The sequence below is a fragment of the Perognathus longimembris genome, chromosome 9 (assembly GCF_023159225.1).
Source record: "Perognathus longimembris pacificus isolate PPM17 chromosome 9, ASM2315922v1, whole genome shotgun sequence".
Lineage (NCBI taxonomy): Eukaryota > Metazoa > Chordata > Mammalia > Rodentia > Heteromyidae > Perognathus > Perognathus longimembris.
In genome coordinates, this window is record NC_063169.1 from 63,920,711 (window position 1) to 63,933,904 (window position 13,194).

At 43.8% G+C, this 13,194-nt stretch overlaps 1 protein-coding gene across 1 annotated transcript in view; it reads right to left on the bottom strand.

Annotated features, from left to right (window-relative positions):
• Positions 1–13,194, bottom strand: part of Syne1 (spectrin repeat containing nuclear envelope protein 1) — a 367,506-nt gene that overhangs the window by 133,936 nt on the left and 220,376 nt on the right. Inside the window, 8 exon segments of the mRNA XM_048354307.1 lie at positions 2,088–2,231; positions 3,863–4,045; positions 4,456–4,578; positions 4,890–5,075; positions 8,040–8,177; positions 9,424–9,606; positions 10,199–10,351; positions 12,743–12,895. Coding sequence (XP_048210264.1) covers positions 2,088–2,231; positions 3,863–4,045; positions 4,456–4,578; positions 4,890–5,075; positions 8,040–8,177; positions 9,424–9,606; positions 10,199–10,351; positions 12,743–12,895 — 1,263 coding nt within the window.

A 13,194-nucleotide genomic window follows, 5' to 3' on the forward strand; every position in this document is an offset into this window, starting at 1 on the left:
CCCTTGTACTGAATCCATTCAAGAAACGCCAATCGTTTATTTTGGATGGGTCACAACATTAAGTGCCTGTCCAGTTGTCGTTTTACCCTTCAGATTAGCTAGATGTTACGCGTGAAATTGTTCCCTGAACGAAATGATGTATGTGCGTTCGATGAATTTTTCTCTCTCACGCATTCTAACCACACCTCAAATATTTCTGAGCATCCAAACCTTAAAGTGTTATTCCACTTTAATGGCTTTAAATTGCATTTGCTTTTGAAAACTACTGTGACAGAATATTAGATAGAAGCTTAAAGACTTTTGTCAAGAACTTACTGGAAATTCATTCTAGACAGAAGATAGCTCTATTTTGGGAGAGATCTGTTTTAGGAGTATGGTAATCTTAAATATTAGTTATACTTTCGTTAAATATTAGTTATACTTTCTTGCTCGAATGCACATTATAAAGATTAAATGTTTTCATGCATCTTTATTTATTCTTTTCATTTGGTTCCTGTGCCCGGGAAAGCTGTCATTTAGTGCCATTTACATCATTGTGCGTAGAACACATCCTATCACAAAGATGTTAAGTATCTGTGTGTTTAAATGATAGTGTGTGCTTGCATGCTCATTTGTGTAGATGGATGTACCACATGCACACTATTACCACGCTGTTAGTGTTGTTTTGTCTCATCTCCCAACCAAAACTGAGAGGAGGGGCAAACAGCCCAGCAGAACTCAGCCAGAGGCTTGACTTCCTCACTCCAATGGAGAGCAGAACAGAGACTTTTAAAATGTAGTTTAAAAAAAAAAGAAGCCATTACACTTGGCACCAGTGGCTCACACCTGTAGTCCTAGCTACTCAGGTGGCTGAGATCTGAGGATCACGGCTCAAAGCCAGCCCAGGCAGGAAACTCCATGACTCTTATCTCCAATAAACTACTCAAAAAAAGCTGGAAGTGGCTCTGTAGCTCGAGTGGTAGAGTGTTAGCCTTGAGCAACAGAAGCTCAGGGACAGTGCTCAGCCCAGAGTTCAATCCCCAGGACCAGCAAACAACAACAACAACAAAAAGACCCAGTACTTCTTTAGTGCTGTACCTAGAGAGTCTCAATTACTAGACAGTTGTGGGATTTCTTTGCATGAAACAGTTGTTTACTACATGGACTCCAATGGCTAGGTCACGGGTATGATAAATGGCAGTAGCTATAACTGGCTCCCATCAATATGGGAAGCATCTGCCAGGAACTTGTGCTCCTTGAGTCCAAGGAAACTGAGTTTCCCTAAGAGTAAATGTGGTCGTCCCTTGTGAAGTAGACAGAATTAGATTCCACCCATTCCCACCCGTGCCCCAGGACCAGTCCCAGCAGCGGCTGTCTGGCCCTGCAGACGTAAACACATAATCACAGTGAGTGCCCTTTTCCTGTGCTGAAAAAATCTAAATTATATGGAACACTCATCTGTAACTCAAATGTAACACAGGGGCTAGGCATGGCGGCTAGGAGGAGACCCTATGAGGAAAATAACGAAGGAAAAAGGCCTGTATTTGAGCACCTGCTTTGTAAGTCCCAGCCCCTCGTGCCAAAAAAAAAAGCAGCCCAGTTACCACTTCCAATGACTTTGATTTAATGGGTTATGAAAATCTGCATTTCAAAGTTAACCCAGGTTGAGCCTGCTTGTATCTCATGATTTTTGTGGGTTGATTATTTATGCTGTGGCAAATCCACTGAAATAAAATGAAGTGCTAGTGAGTTAATAGGTTACTCATTCTCAGAAAAAAAAAGTGTGTGTATATTTTAATTTCCCTCCCTCCCTCCCTCTCTCCCTCCCTTCCTCCCTCCTTTCCTTCCTTCCTTCCTTCTTTCCTCCCTCCCTCCTTCCCTCTCTCCCTCCCTCCCTCCCTCCCTCCTTCCCTCCCTCCCTCCTTTCCTCTTTCCTTTTTCTGTTTGTCTCAGCCTCCTAAGCACTGGCATTATAGGCCAGCTTGATGACACAGCCAGCCAAATGCTGCCCAGGAATCCACTCCTTACAAGCAGAGCAGGGTGAGTGTCCCTCTTGCAGTCTCCAGCCAAGCCTCCTCTCCTTGGTGCTCGCCTCCAGCCTCTCTCACCTCATGCTGGGAAATCTGGGCTTGCAGCTCCTGGATGTTACTGGTGGCCACAGGCTTCTCCTGGATCTCGCGGTGAGCGCCTTCTATCAGCTGCTGGAGATGCTTCATCTCTTGCTCATATTGTTCATACTGCACCACGGCCTCCTTTAGCAGAGAAAAGAAAAAACCATCATTTCATCTCGAGATCACTAGCCAGTTACTGCACGGACAGTGTCACCTCCCGTCTCCAATGTCCCGGCAATCAGGGATGGGTAGAGTCTTTAGTTGGCTCAAATTCTCTTTAAAATATTATAGCCAGGCACCAGTGACTTATGCCTGTAATCCTAGTGACTCAGTAGACTGAGATCTGAGGATCCAGGTTCACAGCCAGCTTGGGCAGGAATGTTTGTGAGACTCTCATCTGCACTTAACTAACCAAAAAGCCAGAAATGGAGCTATGGATCAAGTGGTGGAGCACCAACCTTGAGCACAAAAGCTTAGGGACAGTGCTCAGGCCCTGAGTTCAAGTCTCAGAAGAGGCCCGCACACAAACACTATAACAGAATTACTGATGGAATCAAAATTGGTGCATGGTGAAGATTCTCTCCAGCCTACTCATACTAAGATGTCAAGCAGCGGTCAGAAGGTGGGAACTGTACACAGGACACCTTTGCTTCTTTTTCTCCACTGAAGAAATACTGAACAAATAAACCCTTGGACAAGCGCTGAAGTACAAGATAAAAACGTGGACACGCATGATTTCTGGCCTCAGGAATTTAATGTTGAACAAATTACCTGGTGATGTAAGAAGCAAAAACAGGTGAAAGAAAAATGAACCCCTAGTGTCAGGTATAGTGACACATGCCTGTAAGCCCAGCTCTCGGGAGGTAGAGCTGGAGGATGGTACGACCGTGACCAGTCTGGGCTACGTATCAAGTTCAAGAGCAGCCTGCCTGACATAGTGAAAAAAATCTATCCCCCAATAAATAAACAAATACTGATTTTAGAGGGCCACTGATATTTCTTTTGACAAAACTAGTAAAAAACTAGTTGAAGAGGATTTATAATAAATTCCACTATTTCTTTGAGGTCAGTTTTTTTTTTTCTCTTATTAGGTGAAGAGACAAAGAGTTGTTTTTTTTTGGCCAGTCCTGGGGCTTGGACTCAGGGCCTGAGCACTGTCCCTGGCTTCTTTTTGCTCAAGGCCAGCACTCTGCCACCCGAGCCACAGCGCCCCCTCTGGCCGTTTTCTGTATATGTGGTGCTGGGGAATCGAACCCAAGGGCCTCATGTATAGGAGACAAGCACTCTTGCCACTAGGCCATATCCCCAGCCCGACAAAGAGTTTTGCTTGGGGGCAAAGGTATTCAGTAATACATTTCCTGCTATACAAAAATGTATTTAATGAGTCAAGAAGCTGAGACATATAGAAAATGCTCTGGGGTATCTGATAACAGCCTCTGTCACCAGGTTCTAAATGATTGGCAGATGAATAAAAGAAAATGAACAGCAGCAGATACGGGGTGCTCTCGGAGTCACCCTTCACATATAAAAATAAAATCCACAAAAGGTAGTTTTCCCGGAAGGATATTTTTAATGGAGCGTCCCCCAGGTTTCCGTGGTTGATCCACACGATCGCACCGGACTCTCCTTTTATGTAAGCCGTCTGTCTGATTCAGCACCGGGGCTGCGCTGTGACGGCGGAGCCCACGCAGAGCTAAGGAAAGCGGCCGCTGCCTCCTCCGCCATGCCCAGCGGGCCGAGCCCCGTGCCAGCCCGCGCAGAGGGGCACCTGCCTGCATGACGTTGCACTGCTGGATGGCGGAGTGCTGCAGCCGGCTGGCCTCCTCCTGCAGCCGCAGGGCGGCGTGGCAGAGCGGCAGGGCGGCCACCACGTCCTCCGGGATCCGGAGCGCGCTCTGGCAGAGCTGCACGGCTTGCACCCTGGGCTTCAGCGACTCCATCTCCGACAGCAGATGCTGGAAGGGCAGGGACCGTCATTCAGAGAGTGAACGCGGACATTGGCGTGTGCGGAAGATAAGAGATCCCCAACCCGTCACTGCCGCTTGCAATCCTAGCTACTCAAAAGGCTAAGATCTGAGGGTTGTGCTTTGAAGCCAACTGAGGCGGGAAAGTGAGTGAGACTCTTATTTCCAATTACACACACCCAGGTCCTGAGTTCATGCCTCAGTATCAGCTTACACACACACACACACACACACACACACAAAAGATAGTTACTGGATTAGAGCTACAAGTTAGAACCATTCTGTAAGAAATGGATCTTTTTCAGTAACGCATCTCGTGCTAAGACCCTAACGGTGTCCGGGGGGGGGCGGTGTTTAAAGTGCAGGCCCGCATCTACCCACCCTAAAGTTTCTCTGCTCACCTGTCGATGGGACAGCTGCTCTTTGAGAGTAAAGCGACCCACTTCGGGAGAAGTCAGCATTGCCTGAGCTTGTTCCAAAGCGGCCTGTAAGTTTCTTAGCTCAGCCTCAAATTTCTTCATGTCCTGGAGAGTAAAAGCCAGGGAAGCATCAACACGGAGGTTCAAAGTCATCCATGAAGACTAGCATCCAAGTCAAGAAACCACAGCCAGGCACGGAGCGTGGTGCCTGTAATCTCATCTCCCGGGAGGCTGAGATGATCACAACTCAATCAACAGAAGGCTGCTTCAGGGGCTGTGTGCTTGTCATCTAAGCTAGAAAGGGGGTTTACACAGGAGGATGGCGGTCTGCTTAGGTGTACAGGTGAGATCCTATTCTAAAGGGAAGTGAAGAGGGTCACGGGTGTTGGATCACCCTTTGAAATCGTGAAATGTACCTTGGCTGCATCTTGGAGATTCTGTAATCGACGTTTGATGATCTGCTGTAACTCCTCGGCCTCCCGGCCCAGGTCTGCCATTTGCTGAGACATTTTTTCGGTGTGGTACATGCTCGCGAGGCACTGCAATTTCTCAGCCATTGCTTCCAGATCACCATCGATTTCTTGGGATTCTTCTAGCAGGGTCTAGAGCAAATGGTCACTAGGCATGAAACTGGCAGGCAGGCAGAGGGGTTACAGCCAAGAAACACTGTGTGGACAAAGCCCAGCAGGCTGGGAAGAGGAGCCAGGAGAACTGAGTTCAAATCCCCCCATCCCCTATGTGCCTCGCAGGTTCCCGTGTGCTGTCCACCATGCTTGCCCTGAACACCGGTGCTGGTCTCCTACTTGATGGCTACCGGATTGCCATCCCTGTTCTACAGAAAAGCAAAGGCCAGGAACCCTCCGGGTGTGGGGCCCTGGGGCTCCCACTCAGTCCGCCTCAGGCCATGCCCTGGTGAGAGGCAGCGGGAGAGAATTCTAGCAGAGGTGGTGCTCAGCCACGCTGACCACATCTCTAGATCTGCCACTTCCCACATCTGAACGAAAGAAAGACTTGGCTGCGTCAGCCACCTATAATCCTTAGCTACTCTGGAGACAGAAGTCTGAAGATCTGAGTTCAAAGATAGCCTGGGCAGGAAAGTTCCTGAGACTCTTTATCTCCAGAAGTCTAGCTGTGGCTCAAGGAGGAGTAGAGTGCTAGCACAGAGCATCAAGAAAGCTCAGGACTATTCTGGGCTCCCAGCCTCACACACACTTAGTCAGCTCTCCTCTCATATCTAAGTTTGAAGATTTAGATATCTATCGCTCAAAGAAGCTAAAATAGGCAAGAGCAAATCATTGAGCACTTGTGACAAGGAAGACAAAGAGGTAGAAGCCACCTGCAATAATGTCAAGAGAAGGAAAGAACTGAGGTGGGAGGCGGCCTCCTGCTGTTGCTTTAACAACTGATTTCTCCCTATACGTACCAACTTGTATTGAAATGCACCCCCTCCCCCTTCCCTCCCCCTGCCCTCCCCTCCCCACATGGCTCAAGCAATAGGGTGACAGCCTTGAGCAAAAAAACACCCAGGGAGATCACAAAGCTCTGAGTTCAAGCCCCAGTATAACTGAAAAGAGAAGAGAAAAAAATGATCTCTTCTCTGATGTGCTCCATGTGGGTGGGGTCAGGAGTCTTTTATTTGTTGTATTCCTAAGGCCTACCAACATTCCTAGATTGGAAACGTTATCTAATACCACAACAATGAATAACTACAGGAGCTGCCAAAAGAAAAAAAAAAAAAAGAAAGAAAAGAAAAGGGGGCTGGGAATATGGCCTAGTGGTAGAGTGCTTGCCTCGTGTACATGAAGCCCTGGGTTCGATTCCTCAGCACCACATATATAGAAAAGGCTGGAAGTGGCGCTGTGGCTCAAGTGGCAGAGTGCTAGCCTTGAGCAAAAAGAAGCCAGGGGCAGTGCTCAGGCCCTGAGTCCAAGCCCCAGGACTGTCCAAAAAAGAAAAGAAAAGAAAAACCTTCACTATGCTTTTAGACTGAATGATCTCCTGTTTTATGCAAATATTTACCCAGAAACATTATTTGATGGTCAAATTTTTTAACTTTTCTTTAAAACACTAAGTTTCTAGTAGCACATAAAATATTTTTGACAATTGGGATTATAGACAATAGTGAATCCAACAAGTATAATTAATAGGCCACAGTAGTGATATCTTTAATGATCACTATTTTAGTAATTATTATTCAAAACTTTTTTTTACTAGATTGTAAGGATTTTGAAAGCTCATCTTTCTTTTCTTTCTTTCCTTCTTTCTTCTTTCTTTCTCTTCCTTTCTTTGTCTCCCTCCCTCCCTCCCTTCCTTTTCTGCTATACTGACTGTTGAGCTCATGGCCTGGGCCCTGTCCCTTAGCTTTTTCATTCAAGGCTGATGCTCTACGACTTGAGCCACAATTCTGCTTTCAGCCTTTTGCTTGGTTAACTGGATGTTAGTATCATGGACTTTTCTGTCTAGGCTGGTTTGCAGCTGAGATCCTCAGGTCTCTTGGCCCATTGAATAGCTAGGACTACTGGCATGCATTATTAGTGTTGAGCTGAAAGCTATTCATTCTTTAAGCAAGGCTTTAAAAAGAAACCCAAATACTATTAACCTGACAATTAAAATTCTCTCTTGCTTTTTACTTTAATTTGCATTTTAGGTTTTCTAATGAAGTTGAGTGCTTACAAGTTGGATGTAAAAGCAGGAGGTTTTTGTGCAGAACTCTATTAACTAGAAAGGAAGAGGGGGTTGGAAAAACAAGTATATATATGTTATAGATGAGAGAAAAATCTCACATACATGACCATATACACATAAAAATAAAAGTTGGTCTGTATTTTACTACAAGACAACTAACTAGTCTGTTATATATCTGCATCTAGCCAAGGAATTCAAGTCCATCTTACAAAAGGATGATATAATTTCCTGGGTAAGCCTGGCCAAAAGTAAAAGAATACTTTTGGCAGAAGACTTGAGAGGAAATGAAGTAATTCAGCCATCATGTGATACAGACTCACGGTCAGCTCCCGGTTGTGCTGGGGAAGGCCACGGGAGGCCAAGGACCGCTTAAGGGGACCTACACGTGCCAGGTAGCTAGGGAGGGGCCAGGCCTGTAGGATCTGCACGTCCGTGGAACAGTTTCGTCTTCTTACATCTGACACATGGATATTATTTATCCCCTGTCTCAGAGACGACAACACAGAATTAAGAGAGGAAAAGTACTCTGCATTGCACAATCACAGCTAGCAGAGCCTGTGCATGGAGCCCGGCATCTCTCCACGCCTCGCTAGATCTCTTTGTGGGAAAGACTTCCCTCAAGCATTTCCCTCGCAACGAAGCTGCCAAGGGTTTTTCAGTCTTAAAGGAAGGGAGGTCTGGGGGAAGTGGTGGAAATTTATTTATAGACATCTCATGAAATCTCAGCGGTGGCTACTTGCGGGTAAAGCAAAACACTGGAATATTCTTTTTCATCTGGTTTCCCAATAGTTTTACATCCTAAGCCCTCTAAATTTTGAGTCCGTCTAAGCCAGTTAAATCAAGTTCCTCTTCACTTCTTTTTGGAAGTGCTTTAATGTTACCTGATGCAAAATGTACTGTTCCCGAAGCTGGTTGGAAGAATTCCAGACTATCTTTCCGTGTACCAAGACTTTAGCTTTGTCAATCCACTTCAAAACTAATCTAAGACTTTCATTGTACTCTTCCAAATGTGATCCTGCCTGAAAACAAACAAATAAACAAACAAAAGTCACTTAGATTCTGATAACACTTGTTATCTATAAACCCTGATACTCTAATCTTACTCCTCTATAGAGTTCCCTCCTATCCTTTTCACCTTCCACCACATTTCAATACGCTCATTTATTGGTTACTCACTCCTAGTTTTAAAAATAAAATTGTAGGACGGGGAATATGGCGTAGTGGTAGAGTGCTCGCCTAACATGCATGAAGCCCTAGGTTGGATTCCTCAGTACCACATAAACAGAAAAAGCCAGAAGTGGCGCTGTGGCTCAAGTGGTAGAGTGCTAGCCTTGAGCAAAAGGAAGCCAGGGACAGTGACCAGGCCCTGAGTTCAAGTCCCAGGACTTGCAAAAAGAATGGTATATTTACTTTTTTTTCTGATTGTAAAATGTGGTACAAGAAGGTTACAATTTAACATGTCCATTCAAGTGTCTAGTGTTCATTGATCAGTCACCCCTCCCCTCAGACTCAACTGCTAGTTTTAACTTGACCCTCATTATAGAAAAATACTTAATTGATGTGCGAAACTCTAGTTTATAAGAAAGAATTGTGCTGGATGCTGGTGGTTTATACTTATAATCCTAGCTACTCAGGAAGCTGAGTTCTGAGGATCACAGTTCAAAGCCAGCTGGGGCAGGAAAGTCCTGTGAGACTCTTATCTCCAATTCACGACCAGAAAACCAGAAGTGGTGCTGTGGTTCAGGTGGTAGAGCGCTAGCCTTGAGCTGAAGAGCTCAGGGACAGTACCTAAGCCCAGAGTTCAAGGCCCACAAGCAACCATCCCTCCCCTCAAAAAAAAAAAAAAAGACAAAGAAAAAAATCATGATGGTGGGTTATAGCACCTGCTTAGTCACCTCAAACCTCAATACTACTAAAATGTGAGTTTAAACAAAAATGATACACTACCTGAACCCATTGGAAAATGCAAAGAAATAAATACAGCCTAGTTTATAATGCCTGAATTTTTCCTCAAGTGATTTAATGAAAATTGTTTAGTAATTTTTTTTGTTTTGTTTTACAAAATACTCTAGTTTACAAAATACTCACCCTCAAAATCTACTTGTGTGGTCTGGAATGAAACACATGTAGGTTTACATATAAATCTTAGGAATATAAAGCATGGTAGGAAATAAACACCATTTAATTGACTTGTGTTATTACAGGAGAAAGTCAGATTAAAGCTTATTCCTTAGAGCACTTTGAGGACTAATATGGCACACGTACCTGACTGAGCTTGGCAAGCCGATTCTCCACTTGCCGAATGGTCTGGTGGTGAAGTTCAGTCAGTTTTCCCACCTTCTTGGCCAATGGCTTGCCCAGTTGACCATGGCGCTCTGAGAACTTTTGTACTGCTGTATCTAATTCCATTAACTTCGCGTTGCAGCTGTCTAGTTCCTCTCCCAGCACCTGCAGGAGTCACAGAATAGGAGACTTCTAGACTGCAGAAGATACGTTTCTCCAAATTGTCTAAGATCAGAAGGATTTGTAAAAGCCAAGCGTGTAAGACGGCAATGTTACTAGGATCCCATCTTGCTGAGGGGGCAGAGCAGGACGTCCTGTAATCCTGGTGTTTATTTCCTGAGTGAGAGGTCTCCCGTGTCCCTTCTGCCCCACCCAGATGGATTAAAGTCACTCTACTACTTCTCAATAGAAAATGGATTTAAACACACACACACACACACACACACACACGCACAAAAAAGATTTACTTGGGAATTTACAAACTTGTACTACAAAGTCATTTCTTTTTTTTTCATTTTCTTCTCTTTTGGACTCATGTGCGTGTATATCTATAGTTGCAGTTGGTTCTAATGCTACATTATTCTAGTGGACTTTGGCTATTGCATGGCAATATGCCTACTTCTATGATGGAGCTTTAGTGAAGTTTGCTAGTGACGTTGGGGTTTTTCCTCTCTTGAATTCCCAAATGAAACGAACTTCAGGAGAGTAGTTCCCTCGCCTGGCCGCGCCCCTCCCCGTCCTTTCCCCTCCCCCTTACCTTGTGGTCAGCTTTAGCTTGAGCTAAGTCGTCCGTTTTGGATTTCAGCTTTGTCAGAATCGTTGTGAGGTCTTTGGCCACCTTCTGAATCTGCCTGCTGAATTCCTGGCTCGTGGCCTTGCTCTGCTCAATTTCTTTTACTTTGTCTTGGATCTGAATAATGGATGAGAACAGCAAAACCAAATCATGGTTAAAATAGGATAGTGGGTACAGAAATTCTCCGATGACACTGACTAGACACCTTGGAGGTAGATGGCGGGGCTGGGACACCAGTGGTGTTTTGGCAAGTCAATTAGTTATAAGCCCCGCCCCCCAGCCTTCCAGGCCACCTTGCTTCCCACCGGCTTTAAGCATTTACCACATTCCTTCAGCAAGAAAACAACCATCAAGGCATAGTCGGTGATTCATGTAGTGATAGTCACATAGAGCCACATCCTAGCTCCTTGGCACGGCCCGTGAGCCCCGGGCACACAAACTCCTTTAGAGGGCAAATAAGAACAAGTAAGCCTTGACTTCCCTAAATAGTAAGAGATCCTTGATCACTGCAGGCACAGGGACTTATTTCCAAGTACACCTTTATCTTTCATTTTCTGTACTGAGGTTTGAACTCAGGTCCCAGCATTTCGTAAGCACCTAGGCAGGCTCTCTTACTGCTTGAGCCACATCTCCAACTCCAAATCACCTCTTGAAGAGTGTCACTTAGTAACTTTTAACACTTTTTAAAACTTTTCAATTACATCCTTCATTGAAAGCATATTCAATATGGAGGGAGGCGGTAAGAAGCAAGATTGGGCTCAGGGTATGGTTCAGCAGTAGAGTTCTAGCCTAGACTGCATGAGGTTCTGGGTTTGATCCCCAACACGGACAGATTGTTGACAGAGTTGGTGTAGTTTGATAGCAAACTTTCATATATTTGCTAGGATAAAATGCTAGCAAGAAGATGGTCAAGAAGACCAAGGTAAAGACATTATACGAAAAGCCTTAATACACCAAATCCACCATTACCCAAAGTATGTTGGGGCCTATATTATTTTGAGTTATATTAAAGTGACTGGAATACATTTGAATAACACCATGACAGTGAGATGTAGCCAGAGTAAAATGAAACATTTTTAGGAGTCCAAACTAACTAAGTCATCTGTTCCATAAGACTTCTCAACATCTAAGACACGTTAAGGGACAAGTGTGACTAAGATAGTGACTTACTCCTGTAATCCCAGATACTCAGAGAGCTGAGATTTAAGTCTCATGATATGAAGACCTCAGACAAACCCAAGAGACTCTTATACCCAGTTAATCTGCAAAAAATTCAAAGTAGAGGTGTGGCTCCACTATAGTACAACACTAGCCTTAAATGGAAAGGCCAGTTGAAAGTGTAAGGCCCTGAGTTCAAGTCCCAGTACTAGCTCACACACAAAAAAAAACAGAACACAGAACATACGAGTTGAGATGAAAGTGGCAGGAAAGTGGTTTTTGATGAGTTTTTTTTTTTTTTACAATGTTCTGCCTTTTAAGTTGCATTGGCGATTCCAAAGTCCAGCATAGTTTGTATCATTTAATATTCTGTAATTCTATTCCATGCAGCAGATCAGTTTTGGTGTGACACATTCTCTTTGTGCCATTCAGAATAGTTCTAAGTTTAATGACTGTAACACTGAGCCACCAAGACAGTCCTAAAAATTTATAGAGATCCTTGAAAACCTATTTTTACTACTTGAGGGTATGTCTTCCTTAAAATGGAAATATTTTTCTGGTCTCAGCAACAGAAAGGACTCTGCCACTCTTCTTCAGAAACCATTTAAATTATGTTGTTTATGGGTGCTTTCTGTATGTCTTTCCTTCATTATGAAGATCCTCCCTCTACCCTTTCCATGAACCCACAATATGAACCTTGGGGTTTGTTTGTTTTGTATTTTCCAGTCCTGGGGCTTGAACTCAGGGCCTAGGTATTGTCCCCTAGTCCCTTTGTGCTTAAGGCTAGTGCTCTACCACTTGAGCCACAGTGCCACATCTGGCTTTTTTTTTTTTTTGAATAGTTTATTGGAGATAAGAGTCTCATGGGGACTTTTCTGCCTGGGCTAACTTTGAACCACAATCCTAAGGTTCAGGCTCCTGAGTTGCTAGGATTACAGATGTGAGCCACCAGAGGCTGGTTTGTTCTTTTGATTGTTATTTTACTCTGATACCTTCACCTTCTTATCTTCTACCTCGCTGATCTGCCTAACTAAAATAACAAAAGAGTATATAACACATCTGGGTACTCAACAAATATCTGAATACATGAAATATGTCCTTTTATGTCTTTGAATTCATTATTTTAATAGACTAAAGAGGGAAGCAGGTAAACTATCATTATTTGAATGGCATTATTATCTATGTCTATGATCAGCTATGGGTTTCTTGCTAACTCAATACTTATTGTTTTATAGTGATTAGTTATTTGACTCTGTTTCTAAGAAGATGTGTAGAAATCAAGTGCTCTCATAGAAAAAGATAAATCATATGAAAGAAAAGAAAGCTATTCTTTCTTGGTCATAAGTTTACCTGCTCATGAATCTTCAGTTCCAGTGCTACTTCAGCTAGCTGAAGGGAGATTTCCGAAGGCAGAATGGTGTGACGACCCAAGTACTTCTTCTTCTGGTCTTCAGCCATCTTTTCAATGTTCTCACGGTGGTTTGTGGCTTCCCTCAAGAGGGTCTGAAGAAAAGATTAAAATGAGAAATTTCTGGTAGCCTGAGAAGAAGCATGACTTATACATATACATATACATATATATACATATATATATATATAATCTTGTCCTTCAATATATGATTAAATGTGATATTAGAGAAGTATCTGAAAAGAAAAACAAACAATATAAAGCATATCCCATTGTCTAAGATACATGTACCCAAACAGAATTCACTATTTCATTAAATAAAAATGAGAGTGTGTAGTTGAAAAGAGTACTGTGTGTGTGTGTGTGTGTGTGCATGCGTGTGTGTGTGTACACA